Genomic DNA, 27,263 nt, shown 5'->3' with positions numbered 1-27,263 from the left:
ATAATTGTAGAAATGTTAGAAAAGTGTGTTGAGAACAAAACTAAGATGATTCTACAGTTTATCATAACACATTTGAGAAATATTAGATTTAGGCATACCTATGTAAAAATGGCAAATATCAATTCTGATATGTAACAAATAGATTCCAATAAACCTCAGAATCATCTTCAAAGTCAGAGTCCTTCTCAAGGGGTCCGGTTCATCTCCATTCACCGGTTCAGGTCAGATTTCAGCCTACATTTTTGGCTGAATTTGAACCTGAAGCGGACCAAAAGACACACAGGACTCCTTTGCAATTTGCACGAGAACCGATCCCCGGAGATGTGTGAACCAACTCCATAGAGAGCGAGGCAGAATCTCCTGCCATGTAAATTGGATGCGGAGAAACCCGCATCCAATTCGCAATAGTGTGGACCCAGCCTCACTCGCTGATTATATATTTGGCTTAAAGGTTAAGTTCACCTTTGGGAACATATTACATGTTCCCCCTGTATTTAGGGTAGAACATGTAACATGTTCCAACAGCCTCACCCCCTCTCCCTAGTGACAGCAGGCAGGCATCTTCTCTGAGTGCCCCCTTGTCACTGACAATAATGTGGCTGTTGCGGCTGTCAGCTTGTCGTTTCAGTGAACTACAATGACACTGTTCAGCACTCTCCTAGCTCATTGTGTTTTTCTGTCAGTGTGTATCTGCCTGCCCATATGAGGTATGAGCAGACAGATACACTGAGAAATCTGCAGGAGTCCTGCATGGCACCCGTGATCTGATCACAGTGCAATGCTTCTTGGCTCCAAGTAAAAAATAATAATAATAAATGCACATTTTTACTAACCGCAATAACACGTGCATTTATTTTAAAATTTTAAATTTTTTAAAGGGGAACTTATACTTTAATTCTGACATATTTCCCTAGGAGACAAATATGTGTTTGTATATCAGAACATTGAAAAACAAACTCTACTGATAACTAATAGAGTTCATAATCAGAACAAAGAAAAAAAAGGCGCTCAAGAATACCCAATGCAAAAACTGAAAATAAACCAGATGCAAGGAGGCTGAAGCCACTTACCCAAGATGTCATCAAATGTTGCATGCTCATGGTCCTAAACCGCAAAAGACAATAATAGGGGTGAATAGTGTTTAGAACACAAACGCTAAAGACAGCTTTGTACAAGGAAGAGAGTGCAGTTTGGGGTATACAGCCATAAAAAAGTGTCTACTAGCAGTACAACTGTTTTCAAGCAAACGTGTCCTGAGACACGTACAATGATTGGAGTCCACCTAAAAGTGTCACCAATTGGACAGTTTTTGGCTTCAATACTTCCACTGCAAATCAACCAGGGCTCCTGATCCACATACTTACTCCGAATCTATCGTTTACAAAGTACTGAAGCCGTCAGATTGGCTCAACAGCCAAGCAAATATCAACTTCAGAGGCAGATTATTGACATTATTGATAATTCTTATGACAGAGCAAATCTGAGAAACATGGAGGCTGCCATTGTTGGAATCTCCTTTTAAAAATGGCAAATACCTGACTGTTATGTTGATACATAAGCTTCAGTAATTTTCTCTGTCACTGACCTGAAGCAGGTATCAGGAGTTCATTTCCTCTGATTTAACAATTTGCTTGTTCAGAAATGGTGGAGAATATTTTGCCCATGACAGATTCCCTTTATGGAAAGTGATCTTAGATCATAAAACCCAATTGTTGAACAAATGCCTGTTTTCTACCTGTTTAAGTACAACATAAAAGGTGCCTACACTTTTCAATCTGACCATCCTAGGCTCCTTTCACATGGGCGATCTGATCAGGTCCGCATGTCAGTTTTTAGGGGGACCTGATTGGATGGTCCATGTACCCTATGAACCAGCGGGTGTAAATGTATTTGTCTGTTTTACAACCGCTTATTTCCAATCCAATCCAAAAAAAAAAAAAGGAAATCCGGTCCCCTAAAATCTAGGCAGATCAAAGAGCAGTCGGGTGTAAGTGGTAAAGCCGGTCCATTTACTACTAATCGTCCATAGAGTAGAGTGGGCTGTGTCTTGTGTCCATTCTGCAGAAACTGAGTGGCTAGAGACATGTCATGACCTGCCTGCTCTGCTCTGCTTAGCAGGGGTTCAGTGGACATTTTTAAAGGTTAAATTGAAAAGGAAATAAGCAGACGGGCTGAAAACTTTCTGCCCATTTTTAATACGGTTGCCATGTGTATGGTATGTCCAGAGATGTTATTTCTGGACAATGCACAAAATTGTCCACTCTGCTCCTCCCAAAACATCTTGTTCTCTAGTTACCCTGTTACCTCCTCCCATGCTTGCCTTCATGACGTCTCCAGAACCTCTCCCGTCCTCTGGAAATCTCCACCCCAGTATGTCCTGTTAGCTCTTGCTCTGTTTGTGTTTAGGCCAGTGATGGCGAACCTTGGCACCCCAGATGTTTTGGAACTACATTTCCCATGATGCTTGTGCCTTCTGCAGTGTAGTAGAGCATCATGGGAAATGTAGTTCCAAAACATCTGGGGTGCCAAGGTTCGCCATCACTGGTTTAGGCGATTATTGAAAACTAATTTATTGACACAAGCCTATATCACCTCCACCTGAAAACTGTACTTCAGCCACCTCCATCAGACCATCCCCTGCAGCTATTACCTTTTGTAGCACCTCCACCTCCCTTTTAAATTGTAAGCTTCATGAGTAGGGCCCTCCTATTCCTTCTGTATTGTAATTGTATGCTCTGCCTTTATATTGTAAAGCGCTGTGCAAACTGTTGGCCCAATATAAATCCTGTATAATAAGTTATATACAATTGAATATTCAGATAGCGTCTGTAAAAGAATCTTTGTAAAATGAATGTGAATGGTCAATGCTGTTGCTCAATCTGCAGTTATTTAAAAAAATCGGTCAAGGGCACATTATAAAAATGTTGGTGACAAGAATTAACCACCTTGAACATATTGGACAGTGTGTATGTAAAATATTGTTAATCTCCTGCTGCCCATGGCATCCAATCACTTTCTATTATCTAGCCAGCAGTAGAAGCATTGGTGACTAGACTTGCTTGAGTGCTCAGGCAAATATGTATTATAAGAGTTGTGTTGTGCAAATAGCTCATATACTACAAATGCAATGCAATAAAATACAAAATATATACAGTACACATAAATGGGACTCTATGGAAATATCAATACAAAGTAAAGAATGCTTACATAGAGAATGGGGATGATGGAAGGGTCATCTCTTCGTATTATAGTGGGAATATATTCTGCTTTGGGAACTTTGGATGATATTAGCTGCGGGGAGAATACATGATTATTTTTCCTGCTTCCAAGTCTCCAAACATGAAATGCATTTTGTAGAAATACGGTCAGAAAACAAAGGCGATACATACTATGCTACAGCACTTTCAGTTGCTTTAGGTGAGTGATATACCTGAATATGTATGTATATATGTGCCTGGAATTAGAAGCTTGATTACCTTTTAAGCATTATGGCCACCAATAGATAGCAACATTGCAGCATTTCATTCTGCATACTTTGTGCCACTGCCCCACCTACTGCCTGCTCTCCACACCATCACTAAACATCACTGGTTATACCCACGTCTCTTCCTCTAGAAGTACCTCCTCCTGTTGCCCATTAATTGCCAATGTGTGCACTCCCACAGGAAGCCTGATTTCAATCCATAAGCTGGATACACACTATACAACTTCTGTTGTTTGATTTCCTTTAGATTTACCAAAACCATGTAGTGCAAGGGCCTGCCTAATTGCATACACATTGGTTTGACCTCAAATTATATGGTTTTGGTAAATCTAAAGGAAAAAATCTAAAAAAAAAAATTATATTGTGTGTATCCAGCTTTAGCATACAAATGTCGGCAGATTAGAAATACATAAAAAATTAAGCATGCCTTTGATATAGCTTCATAAAGTCCTCCTTATTGAACTTCTCACCAGTTTGAGAAGGAACCCCACGAAGGACTATAACTCAAATCTCAAAAAAAAACTCAAAATTACACCCCACCACAACCTATTTTTTAGTTTTGGTTAGCGTATGGAAGAGCTAGAACTTTTTATTGCTGTAGGTGTCCCCAATTAGGAGATTTCTCCTCACTTCCTGGCCCATTTTTCTCTTCCCAAAAGCATTCTCCAAATATTCAGTGGAAAAATCCACTATGGACTGAGCTACACCATTTATCGCCTTCCTCTGGACCAACTGTGGGTGAAGGATTGTGTATATGGGATTGTATTTATTTATTTTTGGTTGAAGTAGATGGACTTGTGTCTTTTTTTTCAACCTGTGCAACTATAGTCACAAATGGTTTTCCAGTTTAATTTCCACTAGTAGCACAAACATTTTTATGTCTGTGTGTTGACAACGGGTGTAATATAAATGGTAAGAAGGACCAATTAAGGGGCTACAATTTTACTTGCCATGATTTTGGGTGGAATAAAATCTTCTCCTTCACAAGACGTAATTTCCATTTCTCTCTCGGCCTCCCAGTTCAAATCCTCAGACTCCTCGTTCAGAGCTGTGCAGGAATTTTGCAGGTCATGGCCTGATGAACAAGAGCGCACATATAAGATAGTGAGAAATGCATGTTTTATGGCCAAGCTGAGCATGTGACCTGCGAGTTGTATCTGTATATACAATGGTGCCGCCAAAACAGTTTTAAAACTTAAAATGAAGGTCAGGTATCAGCCAAAGCTTTTTTTATTTATTTATTTATTTTATAAATCAAGTTGTTTATTGCCCAAAGCAGCAAGATATGAACAGTGATTCAATCTAAATCCTGTATAATACTACTAATAATAATGTAATTATGTTTTATATCCACGGCCAAAACCTTAACATTTCTGATAGGGTAGGGATGGGCTGTCACTTCAGGGTTTGTTTGTTTGTTTTTTGCTGTCTGTGCCATATTAGGGAGATTTCCCTTTACTTCCTGTCCTGAAGACAAAACTGGAAGCGGGAAGAAATACCTCCTGAAGCTTATAAGATCTGTCCTTTCTTGAACAACTCATTCCCACACAGCTATTACCTTTGTAAGCTCTCACAAAGAGGGCCTTCCTAACCTTCTTGTCTTGAATTGTATTGTAACTGTATTGCCTCTTTATAATGTAAATCCTGTATAATATCCAAATTTCCTATCCTTTTTGATTACCATGTGCAAGACATGCCTAAATTGCTTACTCCAGGTGGAGAATGGCCTACAGTTAAAGCATTACAGATGTTGTTAGGATTTTGTGAGAAAAGGAGGTTGGGGGTTTTAGGTACAGAAGGGAATAGGCTGGGCATGGAAAATTATAGGGGTTGGAGCATTAAGTATGAAACGACCAGTTAAAGTCTTAAGCTGAGGGCCCTTGGTCCATATGTTACACAAAGGTCTGTGTGTTTAAGCTATGCAATTGACTTCTAAATACTCCAGTGCTTACTTTCTTTGGAATCATGGATGGAGTCTGCTTTGACTGGGGTAGGGTCGCTCCAGGACCGGCTGAAGCTCCTTTCTCGGCGGTCAGCAAAAGCTGTATATGGAAAAGAGAGAATTCATGTAATAATCTGCTTTGCAGAACATATCATTGCTTATTTTTTAAGTCATACAGGTACATTATATCTTTATCTTATCAGAATGCTTTGTTCTCTGGCTTGTGGTTCAAACCAAGAACAAGCATGTACTTCATAAGAAACTGGTATTTCTTCTTCAATGCTTGCTTGTTTTAACAACTAATGAGCTCAACCCCTGAGGAGCCACAGGCACTTTTCTTGAAGTTTTTTGCTTGCATTCCCCATGTTAGACTGACAGCACTGTGCAGGGAACAAAGAGCCTACTGGCTCACCATGCTAGATCTTCTCTAGAATTCCCAGTGCTGCTGTGTAGGCAAATACAAAAATCTAATATAAAGACATGTACACATGATTATACCAGTAATACCTCAAACTATTAAAGCCTTAATTAAACTAAATGGCGTTAATTAAATATTTTATGACTATATATTTAACAATAAAACTATTTGTACGAATAAGATTCAGGCTGTATATCACCTATAACTCAAATTGAAAAAACACTACTAAGAACTCAAGTATTTGAAATAATAGAGTATCACAGAGGGATAATAAGCACTTCTAATCAGGAAGAGTCCTCTTTACTGCGCACAAAGAATTTCCAGTACATTCAAAATATTCCCTTTGACCAATCGGCAATGGTTCCACAGAACAAGGTTACCTACCTATAACAGCGTATAATGGCCACATTCAAACCTTTGCCAATGCAGGGAGAAATTCTCTGCAGATTTATTAAGTGTGGACCGGTCCTAATGTATATACACTATTACCAAGAGTACTGCCTTTACATGCACATGTTCTTTAATGGCAGCCCAGTCTTAGTCCGTAGTTTTCAACAATGAGTTGGCCAACCCTTTGCAGCTATAACAGCTTCAACTCTACTGGAAAGACTGTTCACAAGGTTTAGCAGTGTGTCTATGGGAATGTTTGACCATTCTTCCAGAAGCACATTTGCGAGGTCAGGCACTGCTGTTGGACGAGAAGGCCTGGCTTGCAGTCTCCACTCTAATTCATCCCAAAGGTGTTTAATCAGGTTGAGGTCAGAACTGGTGCGCAGTCATGTTGGAACAGGAAGGGGCCATCCCCAAACTGTTCATACAAAGTTGGGAGCATAAAATTGTCCAAAATGTCTTGGTATTCTGACGCCTTAAGAGTTCCCTTCACTAGAACTAAGGGGCCAAGCCCAACCCCTGAAAAAAAATAATTAAAAAGTTATATTTTTCTTTCTTGTGCCAAGTTACCTGTCATAATTTCCCATGTCCCCACCCCTATCCATTGCCTCATTATCTGCCAAAAGCCTGCACAGAGCCGGGGGTTAAACTACAGGGAGCCAACTGCATTGCATATGCATCCCTGAAGCAATGCACTGCAGTAAAAAATATTGCTTTTCTTCAGAATTGACGCTCTTTTTTTCTGATTATAGCGCAAAAAATAAAAATCTCAGAGGTGATCAAATACCACCAAATGAAAAGCTCTATTTGTGGGGAAAAAAATTTTGTTTGGGAGCCACGTTGCACGACGGCGCAATTGTCAGTTAAAGTGACGCAGTGCCGAATCGCAAAAAGTGCTCTGGTCAGGAAGGGGGTAAAATCTTCTGGGGCTGAAGCAGTTAATCATTAATGAGGCAAATACCAAGGGGCATATTTATGAAGAAGTGAACGTGACTTCCACCAAACATTCACTGGTGATGAATCAATCACTGGCATTTAAAAACGCATGCACCTGGAAGATGCACCTGCAGTGAATATTTGTTGAACATCAATTTCTCTGCTTTATAAATATGCCCAAAGAGTGCCGTTTATGTGTGTGTGTAGGATGCCAGAAGTGCAGTCTTATAATACTTAGGCTGGTTATGTGGTAATACAAAAGGCAGGACCTCCCACTTAGGACTACTGAAGCTTTTTGGCAATAGCGCTGTTATCGCCTACCTTGTTACCTACAGAGAAAATTTTCTAGCATTGTGCATAGCTAGTACAAGTGAATTTTTTTTTCTCTCGCTGCAAAAAAGGACTGTCATGGACTTTGGATTGTGTGTGTAGGCAGCAAATTGTTTCTTAGACGGTGTGAATATTACATCACCATAGCCTGTGCTCAGCCTTATGTGTGAACACATAATGATAAACCGAGCCATTGTATACCAGCACACAAGGGAATTCGTATATGAAATACCATAAAAACAGACAAAAGGCCCATCAGAGGGCAATCCTTTTCAACATTCTCGCTTTCTACTTACACTGAGCTTTCATTCTGCGGCTTCCAACCATCCGTAAATGCTTTCTGAAATTCCTGTGGGAGAGAAGAAGAGAACATTTAAAAAGGAAAAGAATGGCGTTATGTATGAACCATTATATTATGCCTCCGAGATGTGATTAAAATCTCAAATTAAACTGGGCAGCTTGGTAAGCACCTGCTCTGGTCACAATGAGATTTGTTTCACAATAAAGGGAACCTGCGATTTGTGCCTACTGGGAAAGTAATAGGCTTGCCTTACTTCCACCTTCCTTGCTAATATCTTGCAAATTCCTTTCCCGCATTTATCAGTAGGAGCAATGTGAGAAAGCTCTGCGCCAGCTTCAATTTACAACTTGAGCTAACAACTCTTTCCCCAGTGCTGAGTAATCAGTGTTGCAACATGGAAGGGAAAGGGATGGGTCACATGCTTCTCCACTCCCAGATGTACCACCAGTATTTATATGTGCAGCTGGAGAGAGTGATAGTTATGAGACCCAATTGCTTTGCCCTGCAATCTGGTTTGTCTTCCATTAGGACTGTACAGTACATGGGAGCGCTTAGGCCCCTTTCACATGGGTGCCTTCGCTAAGTGGAATCCGCTTGCTCAGCTGGGGATCTTCGTTTATCCCCACTGAGCAGGTGGATAACAGGCCTGTGTATGCTCTGCTATGCAGAGCGGACACTGACATAGTCCTGTTCCCCTCTATGGGGAAATCAGATGGAGACAGAGCACCTGTCCATTTCCATCCGATGCCATTCGATCCAATCCGCTGCACAGATGGGAAATAGGAAAACCGACTATCTGTTTTTGCCAGACCAGATCGTATGGCGGCGTGTGTCATGTGGTCGCTGACTTCTGCAGTTTCATAGAGGAGACTGGAGGGTTCGACCAGGTTCGCCTGAAGAACTGACAGGCGGCCCTGATCGGACAGTCTGTGTGAAAGGGGCCTTAGTCTTCTTGAACTTAATCTAGATGTTCAACCCTACAAGAAGAGGGAAAAGTCAAGTGAGTGCATTTTATGGCGGTATGTATGTTTTTCCCCAATCAGTGGGTCACATGACAAAAATATGGGTCAATTGGTCCCTGCCATAGGCGATGCTCATGCAGAGCTATCCATCCTGAATTAATGATAGAGACCTATGGACTGCAAAAGAAACAACAGGTGTCCTGATTCTTCTTAATGTACAGATTTTGGATATATTCCTTTATTCTTGTTGGACTGACCATTTTGGTGTGTGTGTGAGGACCTCAGAACCCTAAAAACTCAGGGTGAACTCACATGCAAACCTCAGCAGAGATAGTCCATCTCCAATTTCCCCCTTGCACTTCACTTTAATGGGGCTGTCCATCGTAAAGGACTAACTGAGAGGTGTCGGAGGGGGAGTCTCTTGGCTAGAGCTTGTCTGCAGAAGTCAACATTTGCATACTAGACTAGCTTAGGTTTCTGGCCTGCTGGTGGAGTTGGACCAGCATCTAAAATAAACATCCAGGTCCATGCTATACAGTTCCACAGTTTGATTATGTAACATACATTGAAGAAATCTGTAAACCTGTTACTAACAATGGGTTTCAAAAAAACAAAAAACAAAGTCCCATTACATACTGAGCAGAGACTGCTGGGATAACATGTATTTGACTATAAATCCCTATATTTAATTACTTAATACAGTAATACAGCCTGGCAAGAAATCATGGGATGTCTGTGGTTGGATTAACAGGAGGGTGTGGATAGTTGTAGTCATCCAGCCTGTAAAAAGTGAGAGATGATAGGCTGACAGCATCCACAGCTCTTCATCAATGTTTGCTTTTAAATGATTGCACATGGATCCAAGCTGTCTGCATCCAGGGGCGATCATCTGTCCTGAACTGCAGGTGATTGATCAATGTGTGATTACATCTGAACACAGGCAGAAACCTGGGGCTGCTGCCAGCCTGTCATTGCTTTGTATAGGCAGAGAGGACCCAATTCTGTGCATCCACCTGTACATCCAGCCACGGGAATCCGCTGGATTCTGCCCAAAGTCATCACTAAAATTCCATGTCAAGCAGAAACTAAAAATATGTGCTCACTGAAAATGTACTATAGTTTCATGCTGTGAAAGCTAAAGACATGGACAATTTCAGGAAAGGCTTGTGCCGATACAGATATTACAGACATAAAGAAAATGCTTACCGAGTTGCTGCTTTTCATTTTGAATGGAATTAAAGGCCAAGTCCACTAAAAACTGATATTGCAGTCCTGGTCACCATGATTAGGTTGGGATACCTGTCACTTTGTGTGTCTGTCGGAGACCACACAACCAACATTTTCCAGCAGAGGTTTGTGTTTCCTCTGGATTTACAAGGCATTTATTAAAAGGTGTTACTTTCTGACAGCTGAAGCCCAGTCTCCTAAAAGTCAGCCCAACTTATCGTTTTACTACTGATCAACATAACAGAAGTAACAGTGGGTAATACCTTTCACAGCCAACTGATAGCAGTCTCACTCCCCTGCAACTGGATTTTCAATTATTTTATACCAACTCATCTGTAATCAAAGATTGAAATGTGGCACCATCATTTGCCTTTGCATCTGGCTGCAGCAGTTTAGATAAACATTAGAAGACCTCACATTATTCCATTGCCAGCAACCAGGAAAACCTACATATCAGTTTTAAGTAGAGTTGGCCTCTAAGCCTGACTCCATACAAAGCTGTCATTCCCACTGTTGTGTCACAAATGCATTCTCTCTCTACTTGCAAAATACCATACAGTTTTTGACATATGTCACTGGTAAACACCTCCTTTCTAGGACTTGTGTAAACTGAATTCCAGATATAGCAATTTTTACAGTTACATTGGACAAGTTGACCAATGTAACTATGCATGTGCCATACCTGTGGGATGGAGGCACTGCTACTACAGTGATCTCCTCAAGCTTCTGGGTCCCAAGCCGAGCTGCTCACCTGCTTTGTGAACACAGAAGCTGTTCAGAGAACACATATTTTTCCCAAAGTGTTGTCTGGACAAGGTGGAGGTAACCTCCCTGCCTCTCCATCATGTCAATGTATCAGAGAACTCCTTGCATTCACTGAGAAAATGTAAAAGTGTTCCCTGAATGGCATTCGTACCAAGCGAGCAACCTCTTGTGTTCACAATGCAGCAGCTCAGCTGCTTGACACAAAAACCAGAAGCTAGTGGCGTTCACTGGACCAGTGGTGCCTACTACATTGATTTCCAGCTTCTAGGGGGATCCCCCAGGTATGACACATAGCCAGACCGATGTAACGATGTAAAAATTGCCATACGGAATTCAGCTTTAAAGAAAGTCAGGATACGCTGGTCAGTTTAAAAGCACTTAGAGCAACCTTGTTTGTGCGGATGCAGAAGAAAATCATTAGCTTCTTGTTGGTTACATTTTGGTCTGGTGGTGCCTGGAAAAAGTGGCGGATAATTTTCTGATTTATCAGAGGGAAAGGGAAGACTGCTGGGAGACTTTGCAGTCTGTGGAGAGAAGGGAGTCATACAGAGAGCAGCATCATGCGGGCATAAAATCAGATGATTACATAAAGGCTGTTCATTCAGAGTTTACTTTAGAAAACGCACTATGTTGCTTAGAAGATTTAGTGAATGAATGATGCTGACCTGCTTCATCGGATAAAATCTTGAGCTAAAATTGTGAATTCACCCAGTTGCAACTTCTCTCATTTTAAAGGAAAACCTATCAGGATAAAACTATGGAAGCTGTCATTGCAGTTTTGGCCTCAAAGCCAACCATTCTTGGTCAACTAAATGGTTCTTGAGAGAGCAGACATGGCAAGCAGCCTTTACAGTGTTCCCAAGCTGCCACATTCACTCTCAAGAGCTTTCCTAAAAAACAGCCACACACTGGGCTAGAGCTCACACAGAGCTAAGGGCCTGTTCCCAACCTCACATGACAGTAATCAGGCCTGGTGACTGGTTGCCCAAACACAGATTGCTGCATTGTTGGAAGCCAGGCAGAGAGTCAAGTGCTCTCTGTATCCAAAGATGTTGGATTTTTCTCAGGGCAAATAGAGCTGTGGGGGGAGCACATAGGAGCCAATTCAAAGCTTCTTACCATGCCTGCTGCCAAGGGACCTGGTATATTTTTCAGGAAAGGCAGAGATTAGGTACACTTTAAAAGTATCAGAGAGATGTAACTTATTGAGTCAGGAACAAGCATGCAGCCAGTGACCTTGGAACCCAAGACCTGCATATTTCAGACCGATGGGGAAGCAGAGATAAGGATGACAGGGGCAAAGCTTGCACCATTCAAGATGAATCTGGCAGTGGTAGCTCCTGTATTTCTATCCTGAGTAAAATATATATTATATATACTGTAGAAGATAGTTAATAATAAATTACAGAATTGTAACTCTGATCTTCCTTCACTGGTGGTCCAGAGAGCTCAGTATTTTCTTCCTGATAGCCTAACATGGGTTAATACAGCACTTGAAGTCTTGGCATTCCAGAACAAATGATACATAAAAAGGGACTGACAGGTCCTCTTAGTCAAGATATGACATTAAGCAGCTGCCATTGTGAGGGCTGCCATACATTAGCTCCCGGCAGCTCTGTGATTAGGGGCCTGTGCTGTGGGTGTCAGAAATAGTTACATGCAGATTTGATTATACTCAAGAAAACAGCGGGAAGATTTTCCACTTGAACACATCCTTTGAAAGTGGTGAGAGGAATGACAAGACGATGATCTTGTTGTACAGTGTGAGCCGGTATGTCAAATTTTCCTTTGATACAGAAATAATGTTCCACAGCCGGTGACGGAAATTAAAAGGGGACTATCGGCAAGATGCATAAGACTTTTTATTATTAGGAGCAGAGAGGTAGGGGCATTGACTTTATCAACAAATCAGGTGCTTCCTGTCATCTTTCTCTTAGTTTTGGATGGAGTAAAGAAGGATTAGTGTGTTAGGATTAGAACTTTTGACTTTTTATAAATGTTTGTGCCCTACTGTCCTGAACACTTAATCCTCTGCTTCTTGTGCAATCCTTGCAGGAAAGGGATGAGGGGAAATTCCCCCAGTGGGGTCACAAGCAAAAATAAAAACCTGGCAGAAATATAGGTTTTAAAAAAAAATGTTTGTCACAAAATCTGCTTGAGCCAATCCTGCCCATCCCCGATGCCTTCAAGCACAAATTTCTGGATGATGTGACCACCGTCAAGCGCTAACAAGATATTTGGGGGGCACACCCTAAAAGATGCCTTCAAGGGCTGTCGCAGTGGCCATATGATCAGAAGCCTGTCCTGTCCGCCCTCGATTATGACTAGACACAGAGAGTTGCCTGACAGCTTGGTCATTGTGTTGGGAACACACAAGGAGCACGCTCTTAGCACAGAAACCTTGGCCATTCATCACATGTGTTAGTGCCCACCCTCTTTGCCACCACACCTATGCTTTACATGGGTGGCAAGAAGTAAAAATATCCCCAAGCAAAACCTGTGCTTTTAGTTTTGGATAAAATGGCCAAGGGTTAAACTCTGTCAAGTTTTTATTGCTTCCCCCTCAAGAAGATTCACCCAATTATTTGTACTGGTGACTATTGTCCCAAAGAAAGAAAAGGGGAATCCAAAATGTTTGAGTTGTCCCAGAACAAGATGTAAGGGAAAAGCTTTCTGTTGCATCCCTGAGGCAATAGAAAGACAGGGAAATATCCCCATTGCAAACAGCAAAAGTCAAGTCAACCTGTGTACCAGTTGTAATGTTAAGTCCTGTCTAGTAGCAAACACTAGAAGATGTCTGATCCTCTTTTTTTTTTTTTTTTTTTTTTTTTTACAAGAATGTAAATGCTTTATTAAAGTTTTATTAAATTTGAAAAAAAGTAAATATTTTAAAATATTTTTTGCTGTTTCTGGAAAGGTTATAACCCTGTCAGGTTATTATTGCTCTCTGTGACCCATATTAGACAGTTTCCATCACTCCCTGCCTTTTTTGCTCCCAGAGCATTTCTATAAGATTACAATTTTACACTTATTCAAACAGAAGAAACAGCACACCAAATGATCAGTTCACAAGTCCATAAAACTTTTATTATAGGCCAGTGATGGCGAACCTTGGCACCCCAGATGTTTTGGAACTACATTTCCCATGATGCTCAACTACACTGCAGGGTGCATGAGCATCATGGGAAATGTAGTTCCAAAACATCTGGGGTGCCAAGGTTCGCCATCACTGTTATAGGCAATCAAGTAACAACCAGTAGAAATACGGTAGCCAATGCATTACAAGGGCCAGAAAACCCCCCTTCATCGAAGCTAAAATTTAATTGCTGGGGTCAAAAATTCCCAAAATGGGATGCTGACTATGCCTTCATAGAGCCGTTGTGCTCTGCATGCTTCTTGTTCAAAGTATTAATTTTGGGAGCTTTAATACAGTCCACATCAGGAACCCCAGCATTCAAATTTTAGCGCTGATGAAGGAAGATTTTTCTGGCCCCCAAAAGTGTTGGCTACTATGTTTCTACTAGTTGTTACACCACTACCACAGATGAACCGAACATTTGGCACACTGTTTCTTATGTTTGCATAATTGTCTCAGTTATGTGGGGCAATACCCCCTCTTTATGTTTTTTGGGCAGCCTAGATTCACCTGACAAAGACCAATATGATTTGTATTTGAAGAAAGCTTACCATCAACTCCAGCGCCTCTGTTACATGGTTTTAAAATGTTAGTTGTCACCGATACATGAGGTGAGGCCTGCACTGGTGACAACTGAAAAAGGTGGCGTTTCCCATCAAATGGGGATTTTTTTTTTCCACTTCTTCTTTAATCGGTTTACCTAGTTGGGAAACCAGCAAAAAGAAATTGGGGTTTTAACCCTTCTCAATCCCTATATAAAAGTAAATAAAGAGTTGCCAGGCCTTCTACTCTTTACCCAATTCAATTTTTCATGTGCTATGTTAGAAATTCTGCCACTTGCATTGTCAAGGCACATAAAATGGAAGGTCCTGTCTGCACAGCCCTCCATCAATATACATGCAAACTCGGTGATCACCCTACCTCTGAATAACAGCTGCCGAGTCATTCTCTCGCTTCCGTCTCTTCCTCTCGGCATAGCCTCGGAAGGCCCTGAGAAACCGGTTTGTGTCATTAACTAGCCCAGTAAATGGGATACAAGCCAAAACAGTAGTACACTGGGTGAGTGGACGCACCATGAAAGGAGACAACACCGAGGCAAACCAAAGCTTTTGAACACACACAGGCAGAGAAATGAACACAACACAGACTAACACTGGTCACACGACCCAACTAAGCAGGTGCTGCAATTTATTAAAGATTCACTTGGCAACGATTGGGCCATGTAGAATAAAAAAAAAGTTTAAAGAGTATCTAGTCAGTCTCTGGTGACCAACAGGTAATAGTTCCCTTTGATATGAAGCAGAAGGAAAGGAGATTTCAACAAATGAACCTCGTCAATCCATCAGTCAAAGTAGAGGAAGACCTGTGAATCTTTTGCGACTAGGCAGATATATCTTTCTGCCCATCAGCCACATTTCTGTTGTTTTGAGGCACAGTCAGACCAAAATATAAGGAGCAAGGAGCTATGAATACCAAAAAACAGAGCAGACAAATTTACGTAAAATCGGATAAACTCCAGGGCTAGGGGGTAACTATTTGGTTTTGTGGTAGTAATGGACTTTCTCTAATGGCCTGTTATTCTTTCTTTCTGCTACTATACACAGGTCACAGATTCCATGCATTGTTTACTTTGCATGTAATGTGTACCTGAAGAAACCAATGGGATCACACATGGGTAGGGCCTAGCTTTAGAACTCGGTGCTAGGCATGACGGAACAGTCCTGTGTAACTGCAGAGCCCATAATCTCTATCTCAATTGAAAAGAAAACCTGGTATTGGTGACCTCCTTGTGAAAATTCTATTTGCCCAGTTATCTATGTGTTTACCATCTCATTACTCTGAGTCAATGACCCAGGACAAGCATGCAGCCAGTGAAGACAAAATAAAACTATTGACCTGCATACTTGCTCCGGATCTCCAATAGGTAAGCAGATGGAGGTATCTAATCTTCCCTTACGCTAATGTGTAAATTGTATTAGGGCCAGTGTGGACAGACTTTTGTTCACTAACACCATTCATGTCTATGAGAATACAAAAGCAGATCAAATTCAGTTCAACTTCATCTGCAGTGAATTCTGAATGATCTTAAAAGCATCTCAAACTGATGTTAAAACATGCTGCATTTGTCCATCAAAGCCAGTTGACACGTGCTTTTCCCAACCCTATAGTTGCAGCAGACTTTAGACTGAAATCAGTATTGTGGCATCTTCCCTAAAACGAAGAGAGATCGCTAAGGGTGTCCATACACATTGGTTAATACCCTGGCCGCTCCATAATTTACATTTTACAGCCCCTCTTCTCAGGTCTAAATCAGAGTTCTCTGGGAATAATAGGATTTTTATAATAGCTTACCTGTAAATTCCTTTTCTTGGAGTACATCATGGGACACAGGGGCTCATAGTAATTACTAAGTGGGTTATATCTCACCTTCAGGTGCTGGACACTGGTGTAATCAATTAGACAGGAAGTTTCCACCCTATATAACCCCTCCCCTACAGGGAGTACCTCAGTTTTTGTAGCAAAGCAATAAGTGTCCCACAAGAGGGGCGGGAGCTCTGTGTCCCGTGATGTACTCCAAGAAAAGGATTTTACAGGTAAGCTGTTATAAAAATCCTATTTTCTTTATCATACATCACGGGACACAGAGGCTCATAGTAATTACTAAGTGGGATATCCTAAAGCAATGCCTACTGAGGGGAGGGAGACACAAATAAACGCAGATCGCCAACAGATGTGAGGACCTATACTGCTGACTGCAGTACACTGCGCCAAAAGCGGCATCCTCTCGCTGTCTTACATCCACCTGATAGAAATTAGTGAACGAATGTATAAATGACCAAGTGGCGACCTTGTAAATCTGAGTCATAAAGGCTTGGTAACTCACCGCCCATGAAGCGCTTACTGCCCTGGTAAAGTGCATCTAAAGCAGAAAACCTTTTCTTCAAACCGCAAGCCTGAATAATAACTTGACAAATCAACATTAAAACAGTTGATTTAGATGCTATCTGCCCTTTCCTGAGACATCCTGGTAACACCAAAAACATTCGTTTTCCGTATCTGAGCAGTCGTTTCAGATAGGCCTCGACTGCTCTCACTACAATGAGAGCGAGCAACCATTTTAGTACCCGATTTGAACGCTGCCTGCCCATTTAGGCTGGATTCACGCCTATGCATTTTTTGTGCTTTTTGCATTTCGCAGATTTGCACTACAGTCCATTTAACATGATTTCCTATGGAACACGTTCTGTAGTGCAAATCTGCAAAATGCAATAAGCACAAAAAATGCATAGGTGTGAATCAGGCCTTAGGGCCCTCTGGCAACACAACAAACATCAGTTTCCCGTATTTTTACTGCTCTCACTATATTGAGAGGAAGTAATAACTTTCCTTCTGCAGAACAAAGTTCTGGTAAAAGGAAGGTAAGAAACGTCTTGATTCAAATGACCGCTAAATCCTTTTAGGAAAAGAGAAAAAGGCTGGGTGAGGATTTAACATCACCCTATCCCTAAGAATAATTAAGTATGACACTATACAAAAGAAAGCTGCCAACACTGAAACTCTCTTGCGGAGGCTACCGCAACCAAGAACACCAATTCCCCATTAGGCTTGATTCACACCTATGCATTTTTAGTGCCTTTTGCATTTTGCAGATTTGCACTACAGCCCATGTACCATGGTTTTCTATGGAACATGTTCTGTAGAGCAAATCTGTAAAATGCAAAAAGAATTAAAAATGCATAGGTGTGAATCAAGCCTTAGGCCTGATTCACAGCTATGCATTTTCAGTGCTTTTTGCATTTTGCAGATTTGCACTACAGAACGTGTTCCATAGGAAACCATGGTAAATGGACTGTGGTGCAAATCTGCAAAATGTAAAAAACACAAAAAATGCATAGCTGTGAATCAGGCCTTAGGAGGATCAAAGGAATATGGTGCATCGGCCCAAGATGCTGTCCTTGTAAGCTGACAAAACTAGACTCAACCCTACGGGCACAAGTGTGACCTAACTGGTGGATTTATACGCATTGACACTGGCTACAAAAACTGAGGTACTCCCTGTAGGGGAGGGGTTATATAGGGAGGAAATCTCCTGTCTAATTGATTACACCAGTGTCCAGCACTTGAAGGTGAGATATAACTCACTTAGTAATTACTATGAGCCTCTGTGTCCCGTGATGTACGATAAAGAAAAAGGGTTTGGACAGGTTGAAATTCTCGATCTCCGTTATTTCCAAAATAAGCAGGAGCTGAGACCCTTCATATGATCCCACATCCTAATAACCAAAACAGACACCTAATACATACAGAAAACTTCTGCTGATAAGATTGTCAAATGGTTGGATCTTGTTTACATTTTATAAGCATTCTCTGATGTCTTTGGCCAGCATCATTTAACCAGCAGACAAGGATGTCCACAGGTTCTAGCTTGTCATGAGAGTTTGGCATTCTCTGAACACCAAAATGAAGCCACCCCATGGAGTGGGAGAAGCCAAGCTCTTTACACCAAATATAAAAATAGAGGCAATATTTTAACATCAATTCATTTATAAAGCATAGCGGGAGATACAAGTTATCATGTTAGAATATCACCATGCAAGGTCACTTTTCACTATTCTGGAGGCAGTATGTAACTATATTCTTACTAATTAGGGTTGTTATGGTGGGACAGGTAGCATACAAAGTGATAGGTAGCCAGGGGCGAGCTGATAATTGACAAGTAGAAAAAACTTGCTCACTGTTCTCCATTATTTATTTTCTTTATATTACAAGCAGAATTATTTATATAGGAAGCTGCAAAGTTGGTATGGTAGAATGGCTGTACTGACAGCCTAAAGCAACCAGTTCTATTACCATATATTCCCAGGTTATGTCTTTCCAAGCCAAAAGATACATAGAGCGGAATAAGTGTTCATTAATGCTTATTATTGCTTATTTGAAGATAGTAACCCTACTTGTATTAAACAAGTCGGTCCTAGAGAACACTGCTTCCCCACCCTCCCCTCTCATTCTTTTAAACAATTTGCACTATTTCCATTGTTTCATAAGGTATGACAGCTGTATACATCAACACGGGCGACAGATCAACATAAACACAGCGTGCAGTTCTGTGATAAACCAAATGTGCATGCATAGGGGATGTGGGGATGGAGGCAAACAATAGGTTTCACAATGTAGTCTACCATGCAGTCTTGTTCAAGCAAATACTTACGAGATACTGTTCATATTGAGTGGAAGAGGAGGAGAGAAAAGGTGACATTTAGTTACTCAACTGTCATGTTTGACAGACTGTGATATGCATCTTTGTATAATCAGTACTGAAGGAGAACAACATGAACTCCAGGCAGAAAAATTCTAGTATAAATCCTAAAGCATTGTAACGTTTACTTTTTTTAAATATAGCTAGCATAAATAACTGAAAATGTTTTTATATTAGCTTCCTCTGATCCCTTGCACAGCAGAACTAAAGTTTGCCATACACCCACAATCAATGGATGTCAGGCAGGCGGGTGCAAGCATGACCCAAAACTAATTGCAATTCAGCCAGTCATGTATGGCCAGCTTAAAACAGAACTTCACTCTTTCAATCATCATTGACTCGTTTTAATTCCTATGCTGCTTTCATTAGTAAATAGATAGGAAAGTAGATCAAATTGTTTTACATTTTCTTTTCTTTTTTTTTCTTTACATTTCTTCAGTTACTTCCTCATTTCCAGGCCTAGGTAAATGATGTTATACATCCCCAAAGTCTTCAAGAGAGGAGGAGGGGTTTTCTCAGCTAAGCACACCCTCATGCATGCAAAGGCAGATGGATTCCAGGTAAATGATGCATGAATCATCTGCCCATACATAAGATGCACATGGCCAGAAATGGCAAGGGGATGTTTTTCTTTCTTTTTTTTTTTTTTTTTTTAGCAAAATAAATCATGGGGGCATGGGTGGACAAGTGAGTTAGTGAGTTTGCTTTGAATAATAAAAATGAAATAAATAGTGTAGAATAGGGATAAGAATGATACGTGCTTCAGACATAGATGATGTGTGAATAAAAGTTCATATATTTCTTCATGTAAAGCCAGCAGGTGACTGGTAAGCATTTCCATGTAGATGGCATGGAACTCAATTGGTTAGCCATTAATGTCAGGGCCCATAGCACTGGGCAAATGTGGAAATGGCAGGCTGGACCTCAGTAAGGGTAAGAGAAACCTCTAGTATGAGACCAGAGGAGTTCATAAAGTTTAAATTTGTCTTACTCTTTAAAAGTAGCTTTTCTTCTTTTGGTTCACGTCATGAGGTGGCCAAGCACTTTTTCATAACTTGATGAGTTAATATAATAATGCTGTAAAAATGTAGAAAGAACTCAAGTAACTTTTTTGTCCCATAGGACCCTTCCTGCAGCAAATATTTTGTGTCTTCATCCATCCTTGTCAAGGTATCATATTAGGAGGCTGCCTTGTCTGTGCAGAAAGATGCTGACTAGAGCAGGTTTGTTTCCCGTTTTAAGGCTGGTCTCATTCTGTCAAGATCCATATATCTCTACTTATATAAAACTGCCATGTCAGCTTAATGGTTCAAACACAGGTGTGTTTTAAACAATGGTGCCGGCTGACGATGGCCGAGGGCATCTTCCCGACGATGTCAAAAGTATCTTTGACGTTTCAGCGGATCATCCTGCAAATAGTAACTCTTCATGCCTACAATCCAAAGCTGTCGGCAAAACCTGTACTTAAAATTCTTGTTGTTTCTGCATTGGAATCCTTGAATCAAAGAAGCCGTACTTAGGTTTAGATTTTAGATCATAAATATTCATGCTCTGAAAGGGCAACTAAATACCCGACTGAATCCAACATATATAAAAACTGCTTTGATAGCCAAATGACTATTAAAGCAGTTTACTCTGCTGGACTACTTAAAGCAGAATTCAATTAAAAGATAAACAAAACAAAAAAATAATAATTTAAGCGGCTAAGGTGCTTAAAAATGCATCTTTTGCCTCCATACTCACCTCCTATCCATCTCTGTCCTCCTCGGACTCAATGCACCGTTCAGTCTACCCAATCATCATTTAGACCATCAAAAGCATGGCCAACCTGACTTAGATGGGTGAATAAACCCCTCTTATGCAAAGTACCTAAAGCATTGTACTATTAGAGCTGACTTTTATGTACAGGACTGTTCACATACTACAGGTCTGCCTTGCTGTTATGGCAGCCACTCTCACCAGCAGCCTGATCTGAAATTGTATTGGGGTGCAGAGGATACATAGAAAGGACTTCAACTCCAAAATAAACAACCAGACAGCATATGAGTCAGAAATGCTGACAGAGAGATCTCATTATTGGAGCAACCAAGACAATAAAAAGCCAGTGGCTGATATTCTGACGTGATCTACGAGTCCTCAAATTAGCAAACAAGGACATCTGTTATGGCCATTATGAGGGTCATTTTACACATTTCTACCTGGAGTTCCTCTTTACTTAAGGAGTGTACCTGTAATTATTTAACAGAACCCAGTAATGTTTAAAGAACTTGTATCACTAATATGTAGGGTATATTGACTAAAGAGAATTAGGTTTGTGTGTGTGGTGGGGTATCTGAGGGGACGTTGGATGGCTGTACTTACGCTTGCATAGTTGTGGTGGCAGTCTGAAAGGTGAAGAGATTTTCCTTAGGAAACCAAGTCCGTATAGGAACATCATCTGTGAAAAGAGGCAGATAGAGTGAACAAACCTGCCAATACCTCCCAAGTCCAAATTACATCTTTTATCAATTTTGGTTGTTTAGTAACCAATGACTGAACTCTGGAAAAGTTAGTTTGGATAATTGCTATGTACCAATAAATCACTTATGATGATACCTAAAACTGTAAGTTTCATTCAGCCCCAATTGCACAGTGAAGGCGGGTACACACGGGCTGGGTTAAAAAAAAAAAAAAAAAAAAAAGCGACATTTGGCCTGTGTGTATACTGGTCTGTCGGACATGCATGCTGGAGAACCAGCAGGCGACCGACTCCTGATCAACACTCTGTAGCCAATGACAGAGAGCGCTGTTCGGCGTATTCTGGCGAGGGGCTGTCCCCCTGTCAGAACACAACAGCTCAGCGGGGATGATCGCTGCTCAAACCTCACATGGTTAGTATAGCGGCTCCGACCGGAGCCGTCAGTTTTATTTTTTCATTCAACCCACGGGGTTGAATGAAAAAAAACAAAAACAAATAGTGTGTACTAGAGCAGCATGATTAATCGTTAAGAATCAAAATTGCGATTCTTTTCCCTTCCCAATCTTCAAAACAGTATTTCATGATTCTGCAAAGTGCTTGTGGACAGCCTTCCCAGAAGAGTTGAAGCTGTTATAGCTGCAAAGGGTGGCCAACTCAATATTGAATCCCATGGACTAAGACTGGGATGCCACTAAAGTTCATGTGCGTGTAAAGGCAGGCGTCCCAATACTTTTGGTAATATAGTGTATATTTGCTAAATATTTTTCTTTGAGTTGGAGTAGACCATGTTTGAGTCCATTAAGGAGTAATTCAAGGCAACAAATGGAAAAATGAAGGGCAGTTTAAATCTGGCTTGGAGTTTTAAGAAATTTCTTATAAGTTTATTATCATTACAACAGTGTTTGAGCAACCACCTTACTTCCACCATGTGCAATACATTTGCAATAGAAACCATATTGTGAAAAAGGTCTATTTGTAAAATTACACAGTGAAGGCCTTTGTCTCTCACTCACCAGACACTCTGTCGATACTGTACATGCGTTCCAGCTTTTTCCTACGCCAACCGGATTCGTTGGCTTGGTGCTGCTCCAGATCAAACGAGTGCTGGGCTGGCACCGTAAGCTTGGCACAGTTCGGGCACTCCTTGGAATTCTGCCGGCTGCCTGACCAGCTTTTACAAGGCCTAGTGATATTGTGGGCACTGCCTGAGTTTTGCAGGGGTTGGTGGTGATGACTGTAATGATGGGAGTGATGGTGCTCTCTCTCGTCTTGGCCTGGCTTCATCACCACCAGCTCCATGCTATCGCTCTCGTGGTCGGACAACATGGGCCTTTCTCCAGAGATGGTATAAACACGAGGTTTTGGGCCCTCGCTGGGCACCTTCTCTGCGCGTTCCTCAGAAAAACTTCGTTCTAGCTTGCTGTCAGATATGGCTGAAAGACGACGTTTGTTCTGAGACCCTTGGAGCATTTCCGGGGAATCCTCCTGCACAAGGAGATGGTCTGAAGGGAATTAAAATTACAAAGTATTATTATTATACAGGATTTATATAGTGCCAACAGTTTGCGCAGCGCTTTACAACATGAGGGCAGACAGTACACTTACAATCATTATTATTATTATCTACATATGCCTAATTTTTCTTCTTTTAAAAGACTTGCATTATGATTGTCAAACACTAGTGTTGTGTTTTTGTGTTTATAAAATCTTTTACGCATTTCCTATGTATAAATGTATTCTGGAGCTGCCATACATGAAGCTGAACTGCTGGTAAACTGATAAATACACATCTGAAATGAATAAATGTTAACATTCCTGTAAAAAAGTATGTAATGCTAGACCAGCTCCATGACCTTACTTTTCTATGACCGTTAAAGTGGTTGTAAACCCTCCCCCACAACTTTGTCCCATGTAAATCAGCATAAAAACCCTAATGAACACTGCTTGTAGATATGTCCTTACTTGCTTAGTATTGTTGTAATCCTTTTTGTTCTTTAGAATAATGTCACTGAGCATGCCCAGATCTCCCCTGATTTACAGCACACTCTCTATGTGCTCATCTATCTGTTATCAGGATTTCCTATGGCACAACACTGAACTCCCAGGAGACTTCATAATCAGAGCTTCCTTCTACACACCATGTGACCTCACATGCAGTGTAAAGCAGGGCATGGGACAGCATTACTGCAGACTTATCAGCTGAAGCTCATAGGACTCACACAAGCAAACACAAGGTAATAAGCACAAGTAAATACTATGAAATAAAACAAGTCAGCTATGAACAGCGAAGCAAGGTTGCCTTAGAAACATTGGATTGAGAAGGAGGCTTGGTGAATAGAACAGGAAGTGCTCAATGTAAGGGCGGAAATACACTCCACTGTGGACTCAGAAAACAATACTTAAGATGGTGCTGCCTTACCCCTGGAAACAAGTTTTTTTTAAAGAGGAAGTAAACCCTGATGGGTTTACTTCTTTGTCTCCCTGCAAAGGTAAAGCATAATGGGCTACTATGCATTGCATAGTAGCCCATTATGTGTCACTTACCTGACCCAGGAGCCAGCGATGTCACCGCTGTCCCCTGTAGCACAAAGCATCCATCTTCTTCCGGGTATTGCTGCTCCGGCCACTCACAGCGCCAGAGCAACGATGACGTGAGCCACCACTAACGGCTGCTAACGGCGATAGTGCGCCTGCGTGCCTCTGTCTACGGCACATGCGCCATAGACAGCGGTGCCTGTCTTTTTGTAAATATCTCCTAAACCGTGTAGGTTTAGGAGATCTTTCTTGGTAAGCCTTACTCTAGGCTTACCTGTAGGTCAAAGTGGTTTGTAAGGGTTTACAACCACTTAAAAGTATCTTTAAACAGTAAGTAATATGCGATTTGGGCTGGATTACAGTGGCTATAGTTTGATAATTACTTATTACAATGGACTAAATGAAAAGAAGCATCAGATTGGGAGAGTTTACTTCCTCTTTAAGTAAGGCAGCTTGGTCACCAATCTGATCACTGCTTACTAAGACAATGAAGGAGCATCAGCAGATTGATGAGGTCATCACTCTGCTCTTTATATCAGTAAATTGGATTGAAAGAATTATGCAATCCATTGGTGCCCAATTGGCTCATTGTGTTATCCCTCCCTCTCCCAGTCCTGCTGTGCAAGGGTTGAGAGCAAATTAATAATAATGTCAGTTTTGGGTATAAAATTCCTTGTATCAGGTATACAGTTCAAAATATATTTTGTAAACTGCTGTATTCCGATCACATTTGAAACCTTCCTAACCCCCTTTGCTTTGTTATTGAATTTTATTTTTGGAATTTATGTGTAACTTCACAATACAGCGATCTCTGAAGGGTAAAAGGAGAAAAAGACAGTCGTATATCTTCAGATGTAACCAAGAGTCATGCTTTGAATAGTAACTCCTTAATAAATGCCTTATCTAGTTCACTGCTTGGCAGCATATGAATCGTATTGATTTACTGCAACCCTAAAAGGGACTGACGTAAAGAATAAGAGAAAGAAAGGAAGGGAAAAGGAGGGAGGAAAACTTGGGAAGGCGTTTATATTGGTTTTCAATTTATTTCCATTCTATGTATATTATGATATGATATTATAGAAAATATGAAATGTGGCAAATGAACATTTTGTATTCTCCTTTTTAGCCAGCAGGTGGCGTTAGAAGTAAATTTTTACATACTTTTTCCGGGTTTCCGTTGTCTATTTAGCAGAATTTTTTTTTGTGTTTAATAACTCAATAGTGTAAGCTGAAATTTACACACAACTGAATCAGTCAGAGGAATTGCACCTTTCCCCTTCATTGTCCCCTAAGGCAGCTCCCTATAATGCTTCAGTTAGAGGCAGATAGTTTGAAGGCAAACAGCTTCTACTGTGTTTTTCAACAGAAAACTTAGTTCTCTGGGAATCCTAAGTTGTGGGTGTACCTTGTAATAAATGTTTATTTGCAAACAAAATTAAAGCAGGCACATACAGCTCATAACAATTTGAGAATTAACAATTTAAATCTATGGTATTAGGTTAAAAAATGTCTAAGACTTAAAGAGACATGCAGGGAAAAGTGACAGTGGCTCTGCAAAGGGCATCCCTGGATACTCTTAAGGCCCTATGCAAATCTCGTGCTAGCGGGAACTAGCATTCCTGCTCGTATTTTTTAAAGCATGATTTACACAAGTTTACGCCGGCCCCGCATAGGGCACCCTATTTGCATGGATGGGCTGCCCTTTGCATGTGTTGCCCAAAAGAAGCTCCTGCTCCTTTTGGGTTACAAGCTTTGCACATTTTTGCCGCGATACTATCGCACGACAATCTAAGCAAAATCAAAGCACATTTAGGGTTCCATTAAGAATGGCATCCAAGTGGTTGTCGCCCATATTGCCATGATTCGGAATTGTGGGCAAAACCGCAGCGATTCTACGCTCATATTTCCAAATCGCCTAATATGAATGCAGTTTTATACTTGCCTTACCTGCTATCCCTCCTTTCTCCTCTACAGTTGGTGCTGAAATGGCGCCACCAGCGACCAAGGGGAGCAGTGACGTCACTGTTAATGTGATAATGCTCTGGCCTACTGGATAGCTGATAGCCCTTGGCACTGTTGCAGGGAAGCATGGCATATGCTCCCTAATACAAGGAAATGTTGCCATTACTGATCTTGTTTGTAAAGTGCTAGGTTCTTGGCTAGAATTGGTACCAGAACAGGTATACTTGATATCACCCTTTTGCAATACTCTGTACTGCAAAGCTCAATCTGGGAGATAAGAGAGGTGGACAGTACTTGGAGCCAATCCGGTCCAGCTACATGCACATGTGCCCCAATCACAGGCTGGGGGAAGGGAGGAGACCAACCTGCATCTCTCTAACTGTAGTAGGGGAAAGTCAGGTCATCCGCCTGGTTGTGATGCCTGGATAGCAAAGTAGACCTCAAGAATGGATAATGGATAGACAGAAATACAAATCCTCTAGCAGGTAAACCTCTCCTGTGTACTGTTTGTATTTCCATTGTGTATTTAGCGGTTTTCTTGGAGTTCACATCTAACTAATGGTATATTTGTCTAAGCTTTGTGATATCCTACAAACAATACTGTTGTATTTTTAAAATGCCAAAGCCAGGATAACTTGTAATTACAGTTGCTGCACTCTGTGATGATAGCATTGCTCAGAATTTTTAATTAAGAGACAAGCATTGGTCTAATAATAGGTGGCACCAATCATGCCGCTACTGCTGTGCTCTCCAAGCAGAAAGCACAACACAATGATTTAATGAATGTTTATGGAGACACCCAGTGTAAATGCGTTTTGATGTATACATTTATACAGTATATCCTTGCCACTTTTTCCTCTGCAGAATGCGGTCACCCATTCACATCAGTCGTGCCCCTGAAAAAAAGCTAAATCTAGGCATAATCAGACCGATTATGCATGAGACTTGAGCTGTGGGTGGTCTTTTTGGTACCCTCCCACCCAACATCCTTCGATTTGAAAACTGAAGGAGCCAGGTGGGAACCTCTTGACTGAACAGCAGCTGCCACCAATCAGATGCAGTTCAGGTATTCTGACAGCCGCGGCTTCCAGCTGTCAAAATACAATAGCCACTCCATTCACATTATTTGCGTGGATGGGGGAATCCAGAGGCTTTTATTC

At 41.1% G+C, this 27,263-nt stretch overlaps 1 protein-coding gene across 2 annotated transcripts in view; it reads right to left on the bottom strand.

Annotated features, from left to right (window-relative positions):
• Window positions 1-27,263, bottom strand: part of NSMF (NMDA receptor synaptonuclear signaling and neuronal migration factor) — an 89,312-nt gene that overhangs the window by 22,625 nt on the left and 39,424 nt on the right. Inside the window, exons 3-11 of one of the 2 annotated variants that reach the window (XM_077476758.1) lie at window positions 22,620-23,108; window positions 21,510-21,585; window positions 19,101-19,106; window positions 14,813-14,881; window positions 7,797-7,849; window positions 5,437-5,526; window positions 4,435-4,559; window positions 3,208-3,291; window positions 1,071-1,104 (exon numbers count right to left, since the gene is read on the bottom strand). In XM_077476758.1, the coding sequence (XP_077332884.1) occupies window positions 1,071-1,104; window positions 3,208-3,291; window positions 4,435-4,559; window positions 5,437-5,526; window positions 7,797-7,849; window positions 14,813-14,881; window positions 19,101-19,106; window positions 21,510-21,585; window positions 22,620-23,108 (1,026 nt within the window). The remainder of the gene's footprint in view (window positions 1-1,070; window positions 1,105-3,207; window positions 3,292-4,434; window positions 4,560-5,436; window positions 5,527-7,796; window positions 7,850-14,812; window positions 14,882-19,100; window positions 19,107-21,509; window positions 21,586-22,619; window positions 23,109-27,263) is intronic. The other variant, XM_077476749.1, reaches the window with a different exon arrangement.

The sequence above is a fragment of the Lithobates pipiens genome, unplaced genomic scaffold (genome assembly GCF_037356315.1).
Source record: "Lithobates pipiens isolate NorthernLeopardFrog02 unplaced genomic scaffold, aLitPip1_a1.2 Scaffold_1, whole genome shotgun sequence".
NCBI classification, from domain to species: domain Eukaryota; kingdom Metazoa; phylum Chordata; class Amphibia; order Anura; family Ranidae; genus Lithobates; species Lithobates pipiens.
Note: the sequence above shows the minus strand (reverse complement) of the source record. Positions and strands in the feature narration are given on the sequence as shown.